The sequence below is a fragment of the Coturnix japonica genome, chromosome 1 (genome assembly GCF_054131305.1).
Source record: "Coturnix japonica strain WE chromosome 1, WE-NBRP24, whole genome shotgun sequence".
Lineage (NCBI taxonomy): Eukaryota > Metazoa > Chordata > Aves > Galliformes > Phasianidae > Coturnix > Coturnix japonica.
The window spans coordinates 30,368,900-30,386,201 of record NC_140663.1 but is presented as its reverse complement, the minus strand read 5'-3'; the positions used below and the strand labels follow the sequence as shown (position 1 = coordinate 30,386,201).

Sequence of the window (17,302 nt, the reverse complement as noted above, 5' to 3'; positions counted from 1 at the left end):
TGCTAATGAAGGTCAAGATTATTTATTAAATACATACTCTTCAGAAGACACTGATCAACAGTTCTCTTGGAAATTAGCATGGACATAGGCTAGACTTCTTCATACGCTTGCTTCTTTTTTTTTTTGTGGGAGGGCAACACTTTGCTGCTGTTTTTAAAACATTACTGTAGCCAAATCCTCACCCCATAGGATTATTTATTATATATATGCAGCCTTTGAAATTGACGTTCAGTGCATCTCCATGGACTGCAGAGGAAGTGATTTGTTATCTACTGTAATCCCTGTGTGAATTAAAAATACCGTTTTCACAGCAGCTTTCACAGTTGAATATAGGAGTGATTTCTGCAAGGTCATGCAGATTTAACTCCATTTTCTAAAATTAACTACAACATTTTTACCTTTCATCTGTTTCTGGTATTTTTGGAGCTCTGGTGCCAAAAAGCCACTTAATGGTCCAAGACAGCCAATTGCATTGGCAATGGAGTCTTCATCATCTAGATCATTCTCTTCATCACTGTCTCTGGTTCTGCCTAGCCTTCTGACAAAGGAGAACATAAGGGGAAAAGGGGAAAAGACATTCTTAAACACAATTACTACTAAACATCTTTATTTTCTTAAGGTGTATATAAGGGAAGATGTCATTTCAACATCTGACAATGATCCACTGTGCATTTCAAACTTACCCTGAAAATGAAGTTGACTTTACTGTTGCAGGGAAAGGAGTAATGTTGTAAGTGTACTTCTCCCTTAATTCTGCCAGTTGTGGGAAGGGAAACTGAGCCATGGTATAAACAGTCTGAGGGGAAAAAAATGCAGCTTTTACAATCATCCCTTTAACCAATAGTCCTACAGAATATTTGCCCATGAACAGACTTTCATAGACATGCAGAATTAAACACTGTGCCACAAAAAAAAAATGTAAGACATCTAGTTTTATGATTTAGTCAGTGTTTCCTGTAAGAAAACTAAGAATCACTAGGAAAGTGCATAGTTTAGAGTTTTAAAAGCAGTTAAGATAATATTAGATATACAGACTTCTAAAAAATCTGCTGTACTTATTTTATACTACTATCACTCCTCTCCTTGGCAGCACACCTGCATCACTGAGGCATTAGGCACCTTCCAGAAGAACTATGCCTCTGTTTAAGTATTCAGCAAGGCACTGACTCTGTTGTAGATAGGGATGAGCAGATCCTCACTTAATTGAGGGTGTTAACAGATCCTTTACATCACCTGAGTTACAGAGTAACAGAAAGGACCCAATATTGTCCAGCTAGCATAAAAAAAAAAGAAATAAAAAGAGATCTGTCCTGTCATTAAAAAAAAATGCCACCTCTTTGTACAAAATACAACTGCAAAATCAATGTGTGTAACTGCTAAAGCAAGACCACAAAAAGCTCTTACTAAATTCTATTTACTTCAATACTTAAAGATGATCAATAGCTGCAAATGAACTTGCTTTCAGCACTGGTTTTGCCTTAGGCCATTTTGTAATAAGACAATGTATGTCAACAACCAACCTGGCACGAAGACAGATCACATTCATTGCAGTATCACTGCGGATTTGACCCTACCTAATTGAGTAGCCCTTTTCCCCTTACTTTTGCATTGGGGGAAAAAAAAACAAAAACAAAACCTGAAACAACATTTCTCAGAGTTCCTTTGCTTATCCTTAAGCTTTTTGATAAGTTAATGTCTACTGACAGACAGCAGCATAAAAATTTCTCCTTAGCCATGGCAGGAAATCTTCCCTTTTCTTGCTCCTGCGCTAGTAAGTCAGTGACATTTTCATTTAAAGGCAAAAGGCCTTGATTAAGATGAAAGGAAATTGTGAACAACTTCTATCTAACTGATTCACAAACAGTGCTTTGTCTGTGCTAAATACATTAAGAAAACTGCAAAAATGAATTTTGAACATTTCCTGATAAAAAAAGGGGAGGGAAAAAATCTCCAGTGGCAATAATTTTAGCAATGAGGAGCAGGAAGGGTATTCCTGGCTAGATCAGACACAGGGCAGTAGTACAGTTCAACAGGCCTCCGTGTAAGGAATTTTCTATTTTGAGCTCTGCAAAGATTCTAAGGCATGGAGAATGCCTTCAGAAACTCAGAGCATGAACTGAAGCTTCGTCACTCTGTGAAACTGCAGCACTACTGCGAAAGACAAATATCCTCAAGGGCCTGAACAGTGATATGCCGGCAGTCTACCAGACGGAGGAATTTTATGATCTGGAGAAAGACCTACCTCCGGCCCAACATGTCTGCCCGTTTGTTTGATCTCCATCACACTTCACTGTGTTTTTCCCCATATGTCTCAACTCTCTCCCTTCATAGAGAAGGAGGTGCGTCTGGAATTTATTTCTACTCTTTATGTCGACAGCCTTTCCAGGTAACTTCTTCCATATGCTATTTACCCTTTATGTGAATAGTCAGCCTGAACTCTCCACTTACTCCTCACACCTACTGTTTTAGATTATGCTTCCAGCTTTTCCATGTCTCCAACGTGTCTTTTCCAGGTCCTGTGCAATTTCTCTCTTGCACGCATTAATTACTTGCTGTCAGATTCTAACTAGGAGCTTCATTTGCCATCTGGTTAAGAGATCCACAAACAGCTTTGATGCTGGTGCACACTCAAAAATTTTTGTCAACCAGCACTTGTGATCCAAAAGCAATGCCTCAACCAATCTTGTTTCTTGTTTGCACACAGATCTGGATGCTGTGTGATTAATTCTGGTGAAACTGGGCCAGTGGGAAACAAACTACAATACAAAGCATTAGGAGTTTGGCTGCACTGTCTTATTTATGGCCATGAGGGACAGATTCTGGGAACACTTAAAGAGGTGAGAAAAACACCCTCCCTTCTCATCGCAAACCTCACGCCTTACTCTAAAACTGCAAAGTCAGCTTTGCTCTCAGCAGAATGCCATACAAAAGGTGACAGGCCTGTGGCTGCCAGAGGAGGGCAAGAAACTCTGCTTTTGCAAGATAGCTCACAAACTCTTGATTCAAGAGCTGCTCCACAGTGATTTAAGGTTTCTCTCTCTTTCCACTAAGAAAACAAAATAAAAAGTTAAGTGCTGCTACAGCAAAAAAAAAAAAGTTACCAGGGAACTACCATCAAATGCAGGTAAATGTCTGCAGGAGATAGTCCAAAATGCTGGGCTAACAGAAAGGGGTTAACCCCCTATTGCCCTCCACCACAGTAAACACACGGGGATATTTCATCTTCTGTTTTCTTCTCATCTGTACACTGCAATGTTTCTAAGCCTACAAACTGAATTAATTTAGCTGCTTGTAAAAATGCGCATTTTATGGGAACGCATGAAAGCATCTACCCAAATAAGCACACATTGTTTAGAGAATCTGCAGACACCTGGCATACAGCCTTTTGTCTCCATGCAAGAGCTACAGTTTAATAATAGGCCAATAAAATATTACTGAATACTGTACTTGTTTAACTGCTAGTCCTAAATATGCATGCAGCCTAGCATCTGGAGCGTGCAGCACTTACGCTTTATTCACCTAAACTGCTCAGTCTGAAAAGGGAGAACATTGTTGGCTTCCTTGCTCCTCCAGTCACTTCAATCTCTCCTCAGCTTAACATTATAAGAGCTCTTTCTACATGAGGTCAAATATGCAAAAGCTTATCTCGTTTAGATATCTGCCCTGTCAACTCTTGCTCCTGAAGCATCAGTCATACCTCCCTCTTCTAGCCTCAAAAGGTAATAGGTTTATAGAGCACAACTTGTTTCCTAGTGGTCCAGAAGTGCCTGTTACTCTTCAGGGGCTAAAGCGAGCCTGGACAAGTAGTTAAAATACAAGCGAAAGCATCATACAAGCTTAAAGAAAAGTGAGATGATCATCACCAGCAACCTCTACTGAAACGTATGGAAAATTTAGAGCAGAATATTAATCCTTCACCATGGTAGGATATTAATTCCTCAGCCACCTTGTAAAAAGTATTATATGCAAGCAAAACCATCACTCTGATTCTGATTAGGAAAAAAATTATAATGTTTTGAAAACAAAACAGCCTAAAATGCTCATCTTTGGTTTACTTGTCTAAAAATCTTAAAGCAATTTATAAAAGCAATGTTTTCAAGCAGCCTATCTCCTTTCATTAATGAACTGGCTCATATTTCTCTATATTCTTCTCCAAAGCAGAAAATAAAAAGCAAAAATGGTTCAAGTGCAGCAGCCAGGCACATGGTGGGACTCATATCCCCTAACTGCAAATAACTGCACTGCCAACATCTCTCGTCTTAGGGTAACGAGAACCTGGAGTGAATTTCTCTGATGAAAACAGCTACACTGTCAGTGCCTGCCTTTGTCTCTATGAATGCAATCTAAATTATATTAGGGTTTCTTCTACTCAGAGGACATACACAAAACAGGCATGTTGCCCTCCTGACATGTCTTCATTATCTGTACTACCCTATGAGGAGCCATAATGCCCATTTTACAAGCATACAAGTACTTCCAACCACTTGCACTTCCATTTTTGAAGCAGAACAAAGCTGCAGTAGTTACCTTTCCCACTCCCAGAGCTCCTTCATCAGACAAAACAACTAAAAGACTGAAAGCAATTCTTCCCTTCAGGACAGTACTTTACCAGACTATGTAAGTGTGTAATCCCAAACAAAAAACTTTGCTTGCAGAAATGGAAAAGTCATCTTCCCACTACATTAATAAATCCACTCAATTGCAGACTTCTCTTCCACTTCCCAAGTCAAAATATTAGGGTAATCATGTGCTCTGTGCCTGCATCCATTTTTTGAGTCAACAAAACATGAGAACTGTAGTGTGACACATTCATAAAAAATTTAAGTAGACAAAACCTCATGTATATTATAAACAACACGCAAGCACAAGTCAATACAACTTTATCTGCAATTCTCAAGTCCCTTTCCTTTCCCAGAACAACGTAGATACTTGTTCTTATGCAGTGACATAAATATAAGAATTCAATGAGCATAGTTATCTACAAACGTCTTTGTTTATAGTTCACTGACTACTCTTCATGGCTATTTCTTTTTTTCAAATCATGAAGGACTCCTTTTCCCCTTCTCACTTGGTAAATCCTTGTCTCCCTGTGTCTGCAGAATGAAAAGGACGCAGTGTAATAAATAACTGGCCAAAACAAAAACAAAATAAAAGAACAACCTAAGAATTATGACTACAAAGAGATTCTACATTCTGCTTGCGTAAATTCAACTGCACACTTTATCACACCAAACTTCCAGCTCTCAGTGTATCTGTACTCTTTATCAAGTGGAGTCTAGTGCTTTTCCATTTTAAACATGTAAGATTTCCAGCTTTAACTGCAGATCATCTGCATTTATCTTCAATTTTTACTCTTGAGAGCTTATATACCTGCAGTATCTGAATAGAAAATGGAATTCCTTAGAAAACAGCACCTGAAGGATGAATGGAGAACGTAAAAAGTTATACCACAAACACTCACCTGCATGAGTTCGTTGCTGTCGATCAGACTGTCTTCCAGCATCTCTTGGGTCAGCTTGCCCATGGTACTATAAAACTCATCTGCAGTTTCACAACACTCTATTTGCCTATGTCAGAATAAATGTTGTTTTATCTCATTTTATTATTTTTAATATGATTATTTGCCTCCAAACCAAAACTGAACTTTCTGTAATCATAAAACATGCATTTCCATTAGTTACCTTAATTCTTGCATTTATGGTAATCCCCCCCTACACTTCCAAATAATAAAACTGCACATCACTAGATGGTGTCTGCCTAGGCTATACACATTCATGCACATACATACAGGTTATTCACTCTGCTTCTTTCAGTTCTAAAGCTTGAGAAATAATAAATCCATCAGATCAAAAATAAGAGTGCCTCTTGCTAAATTAATCTTGTAACGTTCTGGTTGCTTGCGTGAAAACAGGACTGTGTGATTATCTTGTACATACACGCCTACATGCTGGTCAATTTAACTGACTATATTACAAAGCCATAATATAATATTTTGATTAAGGGTTAGACAGGCCTGATCCAATTTGAAATGCTTTAAAACTTTCAATGCCTCCTCTTCAGACTTCTAAGAATTAAAAATTAATCTCATTCCCACCAGTCCTTCTAAGAACCGCTGTCTGACCTCCAACCAGCACACCCATTAAAGACAGGGACAGGGATGCAAAACAAAATAATGAGCCACTGATTAGATAGATAAGCCTAGTCACTCCTTTGCCCTTGCAACAATTTCCATTCAAATATATCAGTGTTTTGTAAAAACAAGTTCAACTGCTTGTCATCTTCAAGGGGAAAATACTCTCTTCATCTTGTAAATGAGAAGTTTATAGGTTGGAAAGACTCGTGAAATCCTGCAAAGTCTGGATGAAAATAAAAGTAACCCATATTTTCTTCAGTTTGAGTGAGCATCTAAGAGCTAAACACAAGTAAATATTTCCTTCCTAAAAATATCCTGGAAGAAAAGAAACCACCAGTCATTTGCTGCACCAAATCACTGGCTCTGACAGCTTTAGAAACAGAATGGATCTTTAGTTGGGAAAAAATAAAAATTAAAATTAAAATTAAAAAAAATCATAGTCTAAAAAATGACTTTTTTTTAAGATCGCTATTTCAGGGAAATATATTGAGTGTGGCATTTATTTATCCCCCAGCTTACATCGTGAATTTGAAAAGAGATTTTAAAATATAAACTGGAAAATCAAATTTTTTTTTCTTCTCTGGATTTCCACCAGAACAGAGAGAACTAAGTGCTTTATCTAAAGGTACACAATATGTACACAATACAAACAGTGGGAGACATTTGCTGCAAGAACGTTCAGCTTATTATCATGCCCGTTCTTTTGGTATCATGACAATATTCTCTAGTACACAGTTTCTTGGAGAAGTCAAAGAGGAACAACACTGCTTCTACATTGAAAAAGATGTACACTCTCCTGGAAGGCTGCATCTTGCTTAGAACTGAGAACATGCTCTTCAGAACAGCATATAAATCATTTACATTGATCAAAGCAAAAGAAAAAAAGTCAGACTAACATGACCACTTACTCTCCTAACTTTGCCCAGATAGCCAGAGCTACTCTCAGTATAATTTCAGAGCCTTCAAAGAATACTGAATCCCAGATCTTCAGAACTGTATGGTTAGGCAGGCAAGTGGCAAAGAGGGTCAGAAACCATTGCATTGTGAAGACATTTGTAAGAGGGGGTTCATAGCCTCCTGAAATAAAAAAAATACATAAATGCTTTAAGTCCTTTGTAATTACCATTGTTTTACATGATGTATATTGCATACTGAAATTCACCTGTCATTCTAGTAACTCCAGTTACTGGGCAAAAGTTTCTTAGCATGGAGCTAAAGAGAAGCTGAGAAAAACTAAAAAAGGACATATATAGTCACCACTCATTCTGCTGAATGGCCAAAAGCTCTAAGCAGAAGCAACCACTTTGAAAAACACCACTAAACACCTTTTCTTAACAACAGAAAGATTGCTTACCCTTCTCGATAACAACATAAGCTAAAAGCCTTTTATTAAAAAAAAAAAAATGCAGTTGTATTTCTGCAGAAACTAATGACATAAGCAGCTTCAGTCCTGATGCACTGACAGCTGAGAAGAAGAAACTGTTAACACATTCAGTTTTCCTTCTGGCTTGTTAACAGCTTCCTACAAGATTCAGAAGCCTGACAAACCTGTAGTTTTATTTTCTTGTTATTCTCAGAGAACAATTTGTGCATCCTAGTATCAGCTGACATCCATGATCCACAGAGGGATATACTTTCAAACAGCAAATGCGTACTTGATACACTTTCTTAGTGTTCATACAGACTGCACTGTCGTGAGTTTATATGTAACAATGTAAAATGTGTATTTTCTGAGCAATATATTCATGAAAACACTTCAAAGACTATTTTCAGACCTGTGCTCAAATGAAACAAGAGCAAGAAGAAAATCAGTAGCGTTTTCTGTTGAACCTACCTCCACTTTCTCTGTTTGCAGCTCTTTGCAGTGTGTCTAAGTGTTGGGACAGTTCAGGAAGGTTCATTCGCAAAAGATCTCGGAAAACAGCCATATCCACAGAGAGAGCACGGAGATTATTGACAAAATAACTATCAGGAAGCACCTTATCAATCAGGTAAATCATGATCTGTAAGAAGATAAATATAATCACATAGGACTCACACTTAGAAAATAAGTCTCAATAACAGAAAAGAGGTATCAAATTCTAAATTCTGTTCACAGAACTACAGGTTAGAGCCAGTGTCAATACATGAATCTGGCATCTCCATTAAAATGGGGTGTAAACATCTTTTTAAGCATCCACAGGTACTCTAAGTTACCATAAGCAATCCAGATGCAAAGGCTAAGACAGGCTCTTGAAACTGCTCAGATTTTATCAACCATTAATGACTGAAATCAATTTGATGGTAAGCTATGCCCAAATTGGAAGCATTAGTCAAATCAAAGGCAACTTTTTGCACTTTTGATGCTAGAGGTGTTTATGAGATTTTCCAAATTGCTGAAAAGTTCCATTATCCCTTTTCTGGTTGTTACTGCCACTGTTAGAATACTCATCTTCTAAAGAATCTTCTTTTGCTTCTCCAAAATGCAAGATAACGTGCTTTTAAAACACTCCTCACACATCTCACTGTGATGTGTTAGTGCATGCCGCACTTCATCTTGTCATTTTAAGAGGTGCTAAAGTAAGCAGCATGAGACAGTTTAAAGAGACATATGTTTCAAGTAAGATAGCTGAATGACATGGGTAAAAATGCATTAACTGGATGCTATCAAGCTTCTAAGAATGAACAAATGGAACAAAGAGATATAAATCACCTTCTGTCTATCAGCAGCCCAACAGAAGACTCTGAACTTCAAGATCTTTCACTATTTCAATACCTGTTCTACAAACTGCAGCAAAAGAGTCTACACATGCTCACACCATCTCCTTTAACTCTCCATTACTCACTACCTCACTAGAAATAACAGCTGACAGAACTGAATAAATTTTTAGAACAAACTGTTCAGAGAAAATTTTACCCTGACAAAGTAAATATAGTATTTTCTAACTATTGTAAGTATCTCTCTAGAATGGTCTAGAATGGAATAGAAAAGGCCTAATAAATAAAACACTATAATGGTTAATGTAGCTTTCACCCTACCGTCTGAGCTATTTATTTTCATTTTCCATAATTATTTTGTGTGTTTCTACAATTAGCTTTAAAATGCAGCAGATTTCTTAACTGCCATGTATGAGGTTGATAACAAACTGGAAGTTTTAGCTAAACATAGAGTTTGGGTAAAGTCAGTAGCAATGTCATCTGTATTTATGATCAAGCTCTTGTTTGTTTTTTGAATACAGTTTGTTGTTTTTTTAAACAGTAATAACATTCAAGCTGTCCATGTTTAGCTCAGACAAGATAATAAGCAATCCACAGATAAAAATCAGTCTACTTTAAGTCTTGCTTTTTTTTGGCTGCCTATGAAGTTCATACATTCATTCATTCTTAAGTTCACTAAGTAAAAGTAATCCTCCACGTTGCAACAAAAGATTCTACTCACTTTCAAGGCATCTCCCTCATTGCCTTCCATCACTTCCAGAATGAGCGCAGCTAGTATGTTAAAGCCCTGACAATAGCCAACAGATTTATTCCACCTGGCATAAGCCAGCAAAACTCGTTTCAGTACCACTCGATCTTGCTCCGCCTCCTGGCCACAGTAAGAACTGCAACCGGTTCGGTGAAGGTCCTGTAAAGGACAGAAAGATAAAGAAGGAAAGAACAGACCAAAAAAAAACGGTGTTTATTTCCCTCCTCCCAGGAGTTTTCATGCTTGCCCCAGTTCTCCCTTCACGTCCACCCTCCAAACACTTGCTCCTGAAGTTGATGAGCTTGTTTCTTTTTTAATCTGCAAACCTTTAGCTTGCTCAACATATTTCTCTTCAGTAGGGTCACAAGTAAATAAGTCATCTAGAAAGTGCTCACAGGAAGTTGTCACGGAAAACATCAGAAGATATCTGTGTTTCAAAGAGGCAAAATATATATCAGCTCTGTAATTCCTTTTTAAGTCTTCCTCCACAGAATGGTGTTTTCTCTTGATTTTAAGGATTTCCAAAGACATCAGAAAAATTTATTCTGTGCATATTAAACAAAGGCACATGGGAAATATATATACAATATATATATTTTTTCTATATATATCTCAAAATCACTTTCATTGCTTAAGGAAACCGCTACCATGTGAACTGACTGAGCAGAATACCATGATTTGTTAATATTGCGCAATATGGAACAAAGGATTCGAGTAGATGCTTGTGTGCAACTGACACTAGCAGCAGCAATTTTAAGGTTTGATGCTAGATGCAGAATTTCTAGCAAACATCTGCCAAGGGCTTCCAGTTCAAGACATTTGTTCTGTAATCCATTCACATTTTTTACTGGAATTGCCTGACATTACCATCACATTCGTGAAGTGGTAATTTGTGCTAGGAAATGAATACAGACAAAAATCCAATTTTTAAAACCACCAAACAAAACAAGAGGAACTGCTTTTTTTAAAATCAGAATGTAAAATAAATCCCAGCCCACTAAGTTTTCAAAACAAAACAAAGATGGAGAGGAGTCCTTGAAAATTTAATTAAAATTACTTGTGAAAGATGAAATGCACTACAATTTTTCGTGTTCCATGACTAAGATCTAAAACCTTATATTACCAAGCACAGATGACAATTGTAATAATCAGGAACACAGGAACTTTGTTCCCTGTCCTTTAATTAAGATGATTATAGAAAATAAAGAACATCTCCTAGGTAAACAGACCAACATCTACATCACCATAGCAATATAAATCAGGTAAGCTCTTCCTCAAAAATGCCCTTTGTTTTATATATAAATTAACAACCAGATGAGAAATGTACATAGAAAGATGCTCAATTACTTCACTATAAAACATAATACTGTTAAACGCAAATACTTTCTGGGGTTAATGTTCAAAATCTGTACTGTAGGAACAAAACCTTACAACCATCTCCATTAGTCTGGTATGTCTCATAATTATTCTTTTAATAGAAATCGAGGAAAACAGATTCAGTAGTAGTTGTTTTTTCCCCTTCAGTTAATGCTAACCACAGCAATGCAAAAGAAAGACCAAGGAACCAGAAGAAATAATTCCTGTGGATCAAAGGAGATTTTTCCCACATGCTTTGGAAAGAACAAAGTACATCCAAACTCTGTCTTAAATGTATATAATCACTTTTCATTAGGAAAGTAAAATAAGTTGTCTACCTTTACTATCTGGATGCCCATAGAGTCATCATCAGGATTACTTCTTTCATTGAAAGTGAAACGCATTGTTTTATCCCAGTCAATGGCTATACTATGCAAGTACTGATCAGCCAGGGTCAGCCAAACCTAGGAAGTCAACAAAATGCATTATTTCTCAGATAAAATATGAGCAGTTTCTATAAGCACCATGAGATTAACCTGACCAGCTTCAGCCAGCTGCAATCTGCTGTTAGATTTGATGTATTAAGGAGAAAACTATACTTAAAACAATTTTTTGCATAATTAAAGTAATACCTTGCTCCTGAAAGCAGAAAGGAGCAAAATGGTATTCAGTATGCAAACCTATGAACTGTTTACATTGCCAGAAACCAAGAGCCCTTCCAAGTGGAAGCCCACCTACTGGTCATACCAGCTTTCCTCATAACCAGCAAGGCATTCTATAAAAGATAAAACAGCTGCAGGCTTTCCTCTAACTTCACCACGGATCCACCTCCTGGAAATGCCATATAAGAAACTTATAAGAAACCTGGAGATCTCAACTTTCCAGAAGGAGCAGCTCCCAGTAGGAAGCATTTGGGACTAATCTGAACAAGTATTACTTGGATCAGTATAAATTAATCTTAAAAAGAAAAAAAAAAGACTTCCAAAACTATTGGCACAACAGGGAGTTCTAAAAACAGACACTGCCCAACTTTTAAAAACCTGCTAATTACCGAAACAGATTATGTGTATGTACTTAAGACAAACCATGAACCATCAGTAAATATTTGAGATGTTCTGGAACCATAAATATACATGACAGATCATACGAAGGCAACAAGTAACAATAAGGGATTTTTATTTTCAGGAAACTGAAAGAAATCTTGAAAGCAAATGGGTCAAGTTTTATACCAGCTGTTAACTCCCTCAAGTGACAGAAGTAATTCAAACACTTCCCACAGATATAAACACTTACATAATTGCATGGTGAAGGAATTTGTAGACAGCTCACAGAATCTCAGATTTTTTGCATTTAAACATGCCATCCCACGCTTTTAAAAAGCCACCCATGTAGAAGATTAATGTTTCTCCACTTCCCAGCAGCATTAGGCACTGTTAATTTCTTACTGATGTTTGACTGGATTGTCTACCTCTGCCAGCTCTGGACAACAGATGTCACATGCTGTAGCAGTAATGCAGATGTCACCCTGCCCCTTCCACTGACAGCAAAGGAAGCAATCAGCATGCTGCCAAAACATCAAATGTTTCCATCATTTCGGTATCAGTATCACTGGAAAACCAAGGAATAGCAGTAAAAAACACAGGCTGTACAGAGGTCTCCATCTCTGGAGGTATTCAAAAGCTGTCCGGACATGGTCCTGGGCAACCTATTCTAGGTAGCTCTTGAGGAGATGGTTGGACTAAATGACCTCCAAAGGTCCCCATCTACCTCAGTCATAATGTGCATACACTGCACAACAACAACAACAACAAGAAAGCTGAAATGGCAGTTCTAGAAGGCCTATTGAAGTGTGGAAGGAGAACATTTCAGGAAACAAAAAAGTTATTAAGATGATATAATTATTCACTGGAGCTGTAGATTAAAATTAGAATGGCAGTGGTGTTAGGATAACAATAAATTACAGTCTCAATTTTTCCCCCCCCATTTTACAATCTGGAAACATAGCAAGAAGAAAACAGAACATTACCTGATGCATCAAAAATGCATGGAACCAGGTAGGTATTTTTAAAAGCTTTAAAAATAGTCTGTTGAGTAAAACTACATTTGTAAAGCTGAGATTGTATGCTTCATTTAGCTTTTAAGAAAGTGAATACATACACATGTATTTGTAGGCTAGGGAAGTTCAAATTCTACTGAAGAAAGCAATAAGACAAGTTCAGCATAATCCCATTGGGCCCTTTCCTACACCACTGAGTGCAATCTCCCTGCAATGGTGTTCTCTACCACTCCATATCACTCCTGACTCTGAACTTCCCTATTTAAGGGACCTGCCTTTACCCCATCAAACGTATCCAAGAACACTCTTTCCAGCACTAGCATTTATCAACTTCACTTTCATAAGCATGACGGCCTACAGAAGAGATTTGCTCTACTTCTAGTTGATCTTCAGCTGCTGGGGCAGCTTCACCAATACATTTCCTTGGGACTGACAAATTGAAACAATATCACCTGCACTGCAGTAAGTTTCCCCAGTCTCAAGCAGAAAGAATCTGACTGATGTAAATGCTGTCTTTACCTATTTTCTCAGCCTTTCCAAATGCTACGTGAAGTCATCACTTATGAAGGTAAACTTGGTAAAATCCCAGTAAAATTCACACTTAAAATTTCCAGCGTTGAAAAGCATTAGCAATACTGATGTGGTCCACCTTGTTTATCTTTCATGTGAAACTCGAAGGTGATGTGTTGAACACTGCATGCAGGTCTACCTACCTTTCGCCGCCATTCTTTTGGTATGCCTGTTGGCAGCCTGGCCACTGCTTTGAGTGCATCATGCCACTAAAAGACAAAAAAAATAAACAAATCATAAAAATCCAGGTAAAAATTCACCGTTAGCTTAATGCAAAAATGTGGCAACATCTACAATACTGCAGACATACGCATTCATTTTATTTTACTGTATGCTTTTCAGAGTTCAACTGTTTAATCAATTTATAGGGAAAATAGTTTAATTATTGACTGATATAGCAACATTATTAAATAAAAGGACACAAAGATGTAAAAGATCTCTAAAACAAACAAACAAACAGAAACCTAGTGCACCTTCCAAATATGAATGGAACAATTCTTCATGCAATAGCAAATAATATGCTGATATGATGATAGATGCATTTTTGAACTAGAGTAAGTATTTTAACTGAGATGAGCCCAGTACTCCATAAACCCAGATAATAATTAACCCAATTACCTGCTGAAAGCCATTTTGACCTAAAGATGGCTCAAGAGTAAATTTCAATTTTGTATCAACTCCTAGAAACAAGAAGGAAAAACAGTTATGATCATTATTTTCATTGAGCTCATTCATGGCTCACTGTGCCATGACATAAAGAACAGTCACTCAGTTCGGCTCTACCCTTCCTCGGTCCTTCCAATGACGCTGTCCAGAGCTCCGGTGCTGAACAGAGCCGCGCCGCATCCCACCCACTGAACTTTCTGACATATAGAATGAAGCCCTTTGCTTTCCCTCCATATCATGCATTACCCCATACTTAAAACGTTAAATATTGTTCACAGTTTTCCTAGAATATCAATCCTAACATCTTTATATACATATTTAAATACCCTTTAAAAAAACAAACAAAAAAAACCCACACTAATTTGCTAGGTTTTATGTAAATAAAATCCATGCTAATCAACTCACCACTAATTCTCAGTGCTTTGAAGGACTAAGCCTGTGTGTTTGTAAAAGCTTAAACTGTAGTGGCATCTGCTAGTTATGGAATATCAAATGTCTTTCAGCATTTGCATACTGACATGTGCAAACAGAGATAAGTAAATTAAAATGCGGCAATAAGCAACTTAAGAACCGTAATGCCTATATATAAGACATCATACAGAAAGACAAAGCTTTCTCCCTGAAGGCTGCCTTTTTTTTTTTTTTTCCTGGCCGGGCAGAGTTTTTTAAAAAAAAGAAAAGAAAATTCACACACACACACAAATGATCATTCAGTATTGCGTTCTTGAGACCTGGGGACTGAGGCTTTGGTTTCTGTGCTTTAGATTGAAAAGACATGCTCGTCAGATTTAGAAAAATAAAAGAATCAAAGCACAGTACAAATGTCTTGAAAAATATTCAAGTATTGATAGATATTCCTGGAAGCAAGTGTTTATTAGTATTCTACCCCATAAACCCATGGCACTCAGCAGGGACTCCTAAATACATAAATCTTTTCATAATAACGCAGAACAGTGTAACAGAGCTAGTAGCCTACTAAGATGAAATCATATCACATTTGCTGTAGATGTGAAAAAGGGATTCTCATTCCCCAGCAATTTTGTGCTAAGTATCAGAGAAGCCTACTACACACAGACACTGTGATCAAGAACTCCTTTTGTTAAGATAACAGCTGACATGTTATCTAATATTGCCTGGTATCAAAGAAACAATAGTCTTCCAAAATAATCACTTATTCATTTCCAACTCAACAGCCACATCATAATCTCTTCACAATTTTCAAAGATAAAGATCTCAGTAACAACTTCTCTCTTGGTCTTAAAATCTTTGTAAAGAAAAAATGCAACCAGAAACACAGACAAATGCCTCAAATCTGTAAGTTTATCAAACCAAAGCTGACAACTAGGACAGGTGTGAAACAACTAGAAATTAGACTAACATCATGTGGTAAAACTAGACTAGACTATGGTTGCTAAGCCCTTCTGCAGCATGACAAGGAGCCTCTTGGTCAGGCCGTGTACTATAACTATGATGTTACTTGATTTGATGTTTTCTGTGACAGAGAAGAGGCAAAAAACACAGGGAGTGAGCCCCAGAAAATACAGGTATGGTCCTTCACACCTGTTCATTTTAAATATTTTGTATTTCCTAAAATTAGATAATTACAATTTTTGTTCAATTAAAAAATAAAAGTCAGCAAGTAAACAGATAAAAGAAGCTGCAATATGAACAATACAATCTTTTTTCCTAAAGATTTCAAGGACAAAGGAGATTGGAAAGACAACCCAGCCAGGAGCTTCCTGGCGTACCTTCAGGAATGCAGCCAGCCAGGTTGAATGTACCCATGCAGCTCCTGGGGACTGTAAGCACCATAAGTACAACTTAACCCTTCTTTTTAATCAAACCAGAAAACCTAATAGTATCATTTGGCATACTATGTATTACCTCTGCAAATGACACTTCAGACCTAAAACAAAATTAATCTATGTAGACAGGAATGTGTTGGGAGCATATTTGAATTAACTAGCTCCACAAATACAAGCATATACAGAAGATTGTTTGGCATCAATTAAATTTCTGAAGGGTAGAATGCCAGAATATGGTCTGTTCTATGTCCTTGCAACCTGGTCACCAGAAGCAACTGCAAAAGCTGTATTTGGAGAACAATTAAAACAATAAAATAAAAATAAAAACAATCAGCCCCACACATACATATTTTTAAAACACCCATGAAAGACAAGAAAAACAAGAAATAAGGACTGTCAGTTTTCCCATATAAAATATTCTATGAAACCCCATAACAAAAGGCTAAGAGAAGGAAGTTTTATACCCAAACCTCAGGCCTCCCACTGCATGACCAAAGTAGAACACATGAGCATGTAATAAGCCACAGGAGCTAAAAAAAAACCATCCAGCCAAGTATCTGGATGAAGAACTCAAATCCTTGATCCTCAGCTCCATGAAACAGAAGAGTAGAGCCAAAGTCTGCGAATATTTCAGAAATATTCATAGAATCATCAAGGTTGGAAAAGACCTAAAAGATCATCCAGTCCAACCGTTCACCTATTACCAATAGCTCCCACTAAACCATGTCCCTCAACACAACATCCAATCCCTCCTTGAAAACAATTGATGCTTGAAAATGATATTAAAACAGAAAAAAAAAAAAAAAAAACCAAACATACGAAGATGATCTGTTCTGATGCAACCTAAAGATCCACAGCTTCAAACTCACAAAGCACATAATTGTAGGGTTTTGCCTGTACTTAGAAGGAGATGTTGAAACTTCTCGAACAGAAAACAGATATATATTTTACCAAAAAAAAGAGGAAAAGGGCCTTGAGCAGCTTTCTGCGCAGTGGGAGACCAAATCTGGGGACAAAAATGGCAACATAAACTACCACCTTATTGTTCCTTACTGTTTCAGAAATAGCAAGATTCTTAGTCTTACCCTGAAATTTTTCTCTAAACATATATTTTTACCTGCAAAACCAGAAATAGCAGTCAGAGCTGCCATTACGGCTCACTGGGATTTATCAAAGCACATCCAACAACTGGAGACCACATAAACTTCTCACTACAAACATACGGTGTACATAGATGCCAAGAAAGCCTGAACAAAATTTAACTAAGTTTA

At 37.2% G+C, this 17,302-nt stretch overlaps 1 protein-coding gene across 8 annotated transcripts in view; it reads right to left on the bottom strand.

Moving 5' to 3' along the window:
• Positions 1-17,302, bottom strand: part of TBC1D30 (TBC1 domain family member 30) — a 40,316-nt gene that overhangs the window by 6,436 nt on the left and 16,578 nt on the right. For 5 of the 8 annotated variants that reach the window (XM_015855563.3, XM_015855575.3, XM_015855590.3 and 2 more), the window contains 9 exons: positions 14,179-14,240; positions 13,704-13,769; positions 11,273-11,398; positions 9,552-9,737; positions 7,968-8,136; positions 7,042-7,210; positions 5,462-5,567; positions 684-796; positions 399-538 (listed from right to left, as the gene is read on the bottom strand). In XM_015855563.3, the coding sequence (XP_015711049.1) occupies positions 399-538; positions 684-796; positions 5,462-5,567; positions 7,042-7,210; positions 7,968-8,136; positions 9,552-9,737; positions 11,273-11,398; positions 13,704-13,769; positions 14,179-14,240 (1,137 nt within the window). The remainder of the gene's footprint in view (positions 1-398; positions 539-683; positions 797-5,461; positions 5,568-7,041; positions 7,211-7,967; positions 8,137-9,551; positions 9,738-11,272; positions 11,399-13,703; positions 13,770-14,178; positions 14,241-17,302) is intronic. The other 3 variants (XM_015855571.3, XM_085514410.1, XM_085514434.1) reach the window with 1 other exon arrangement.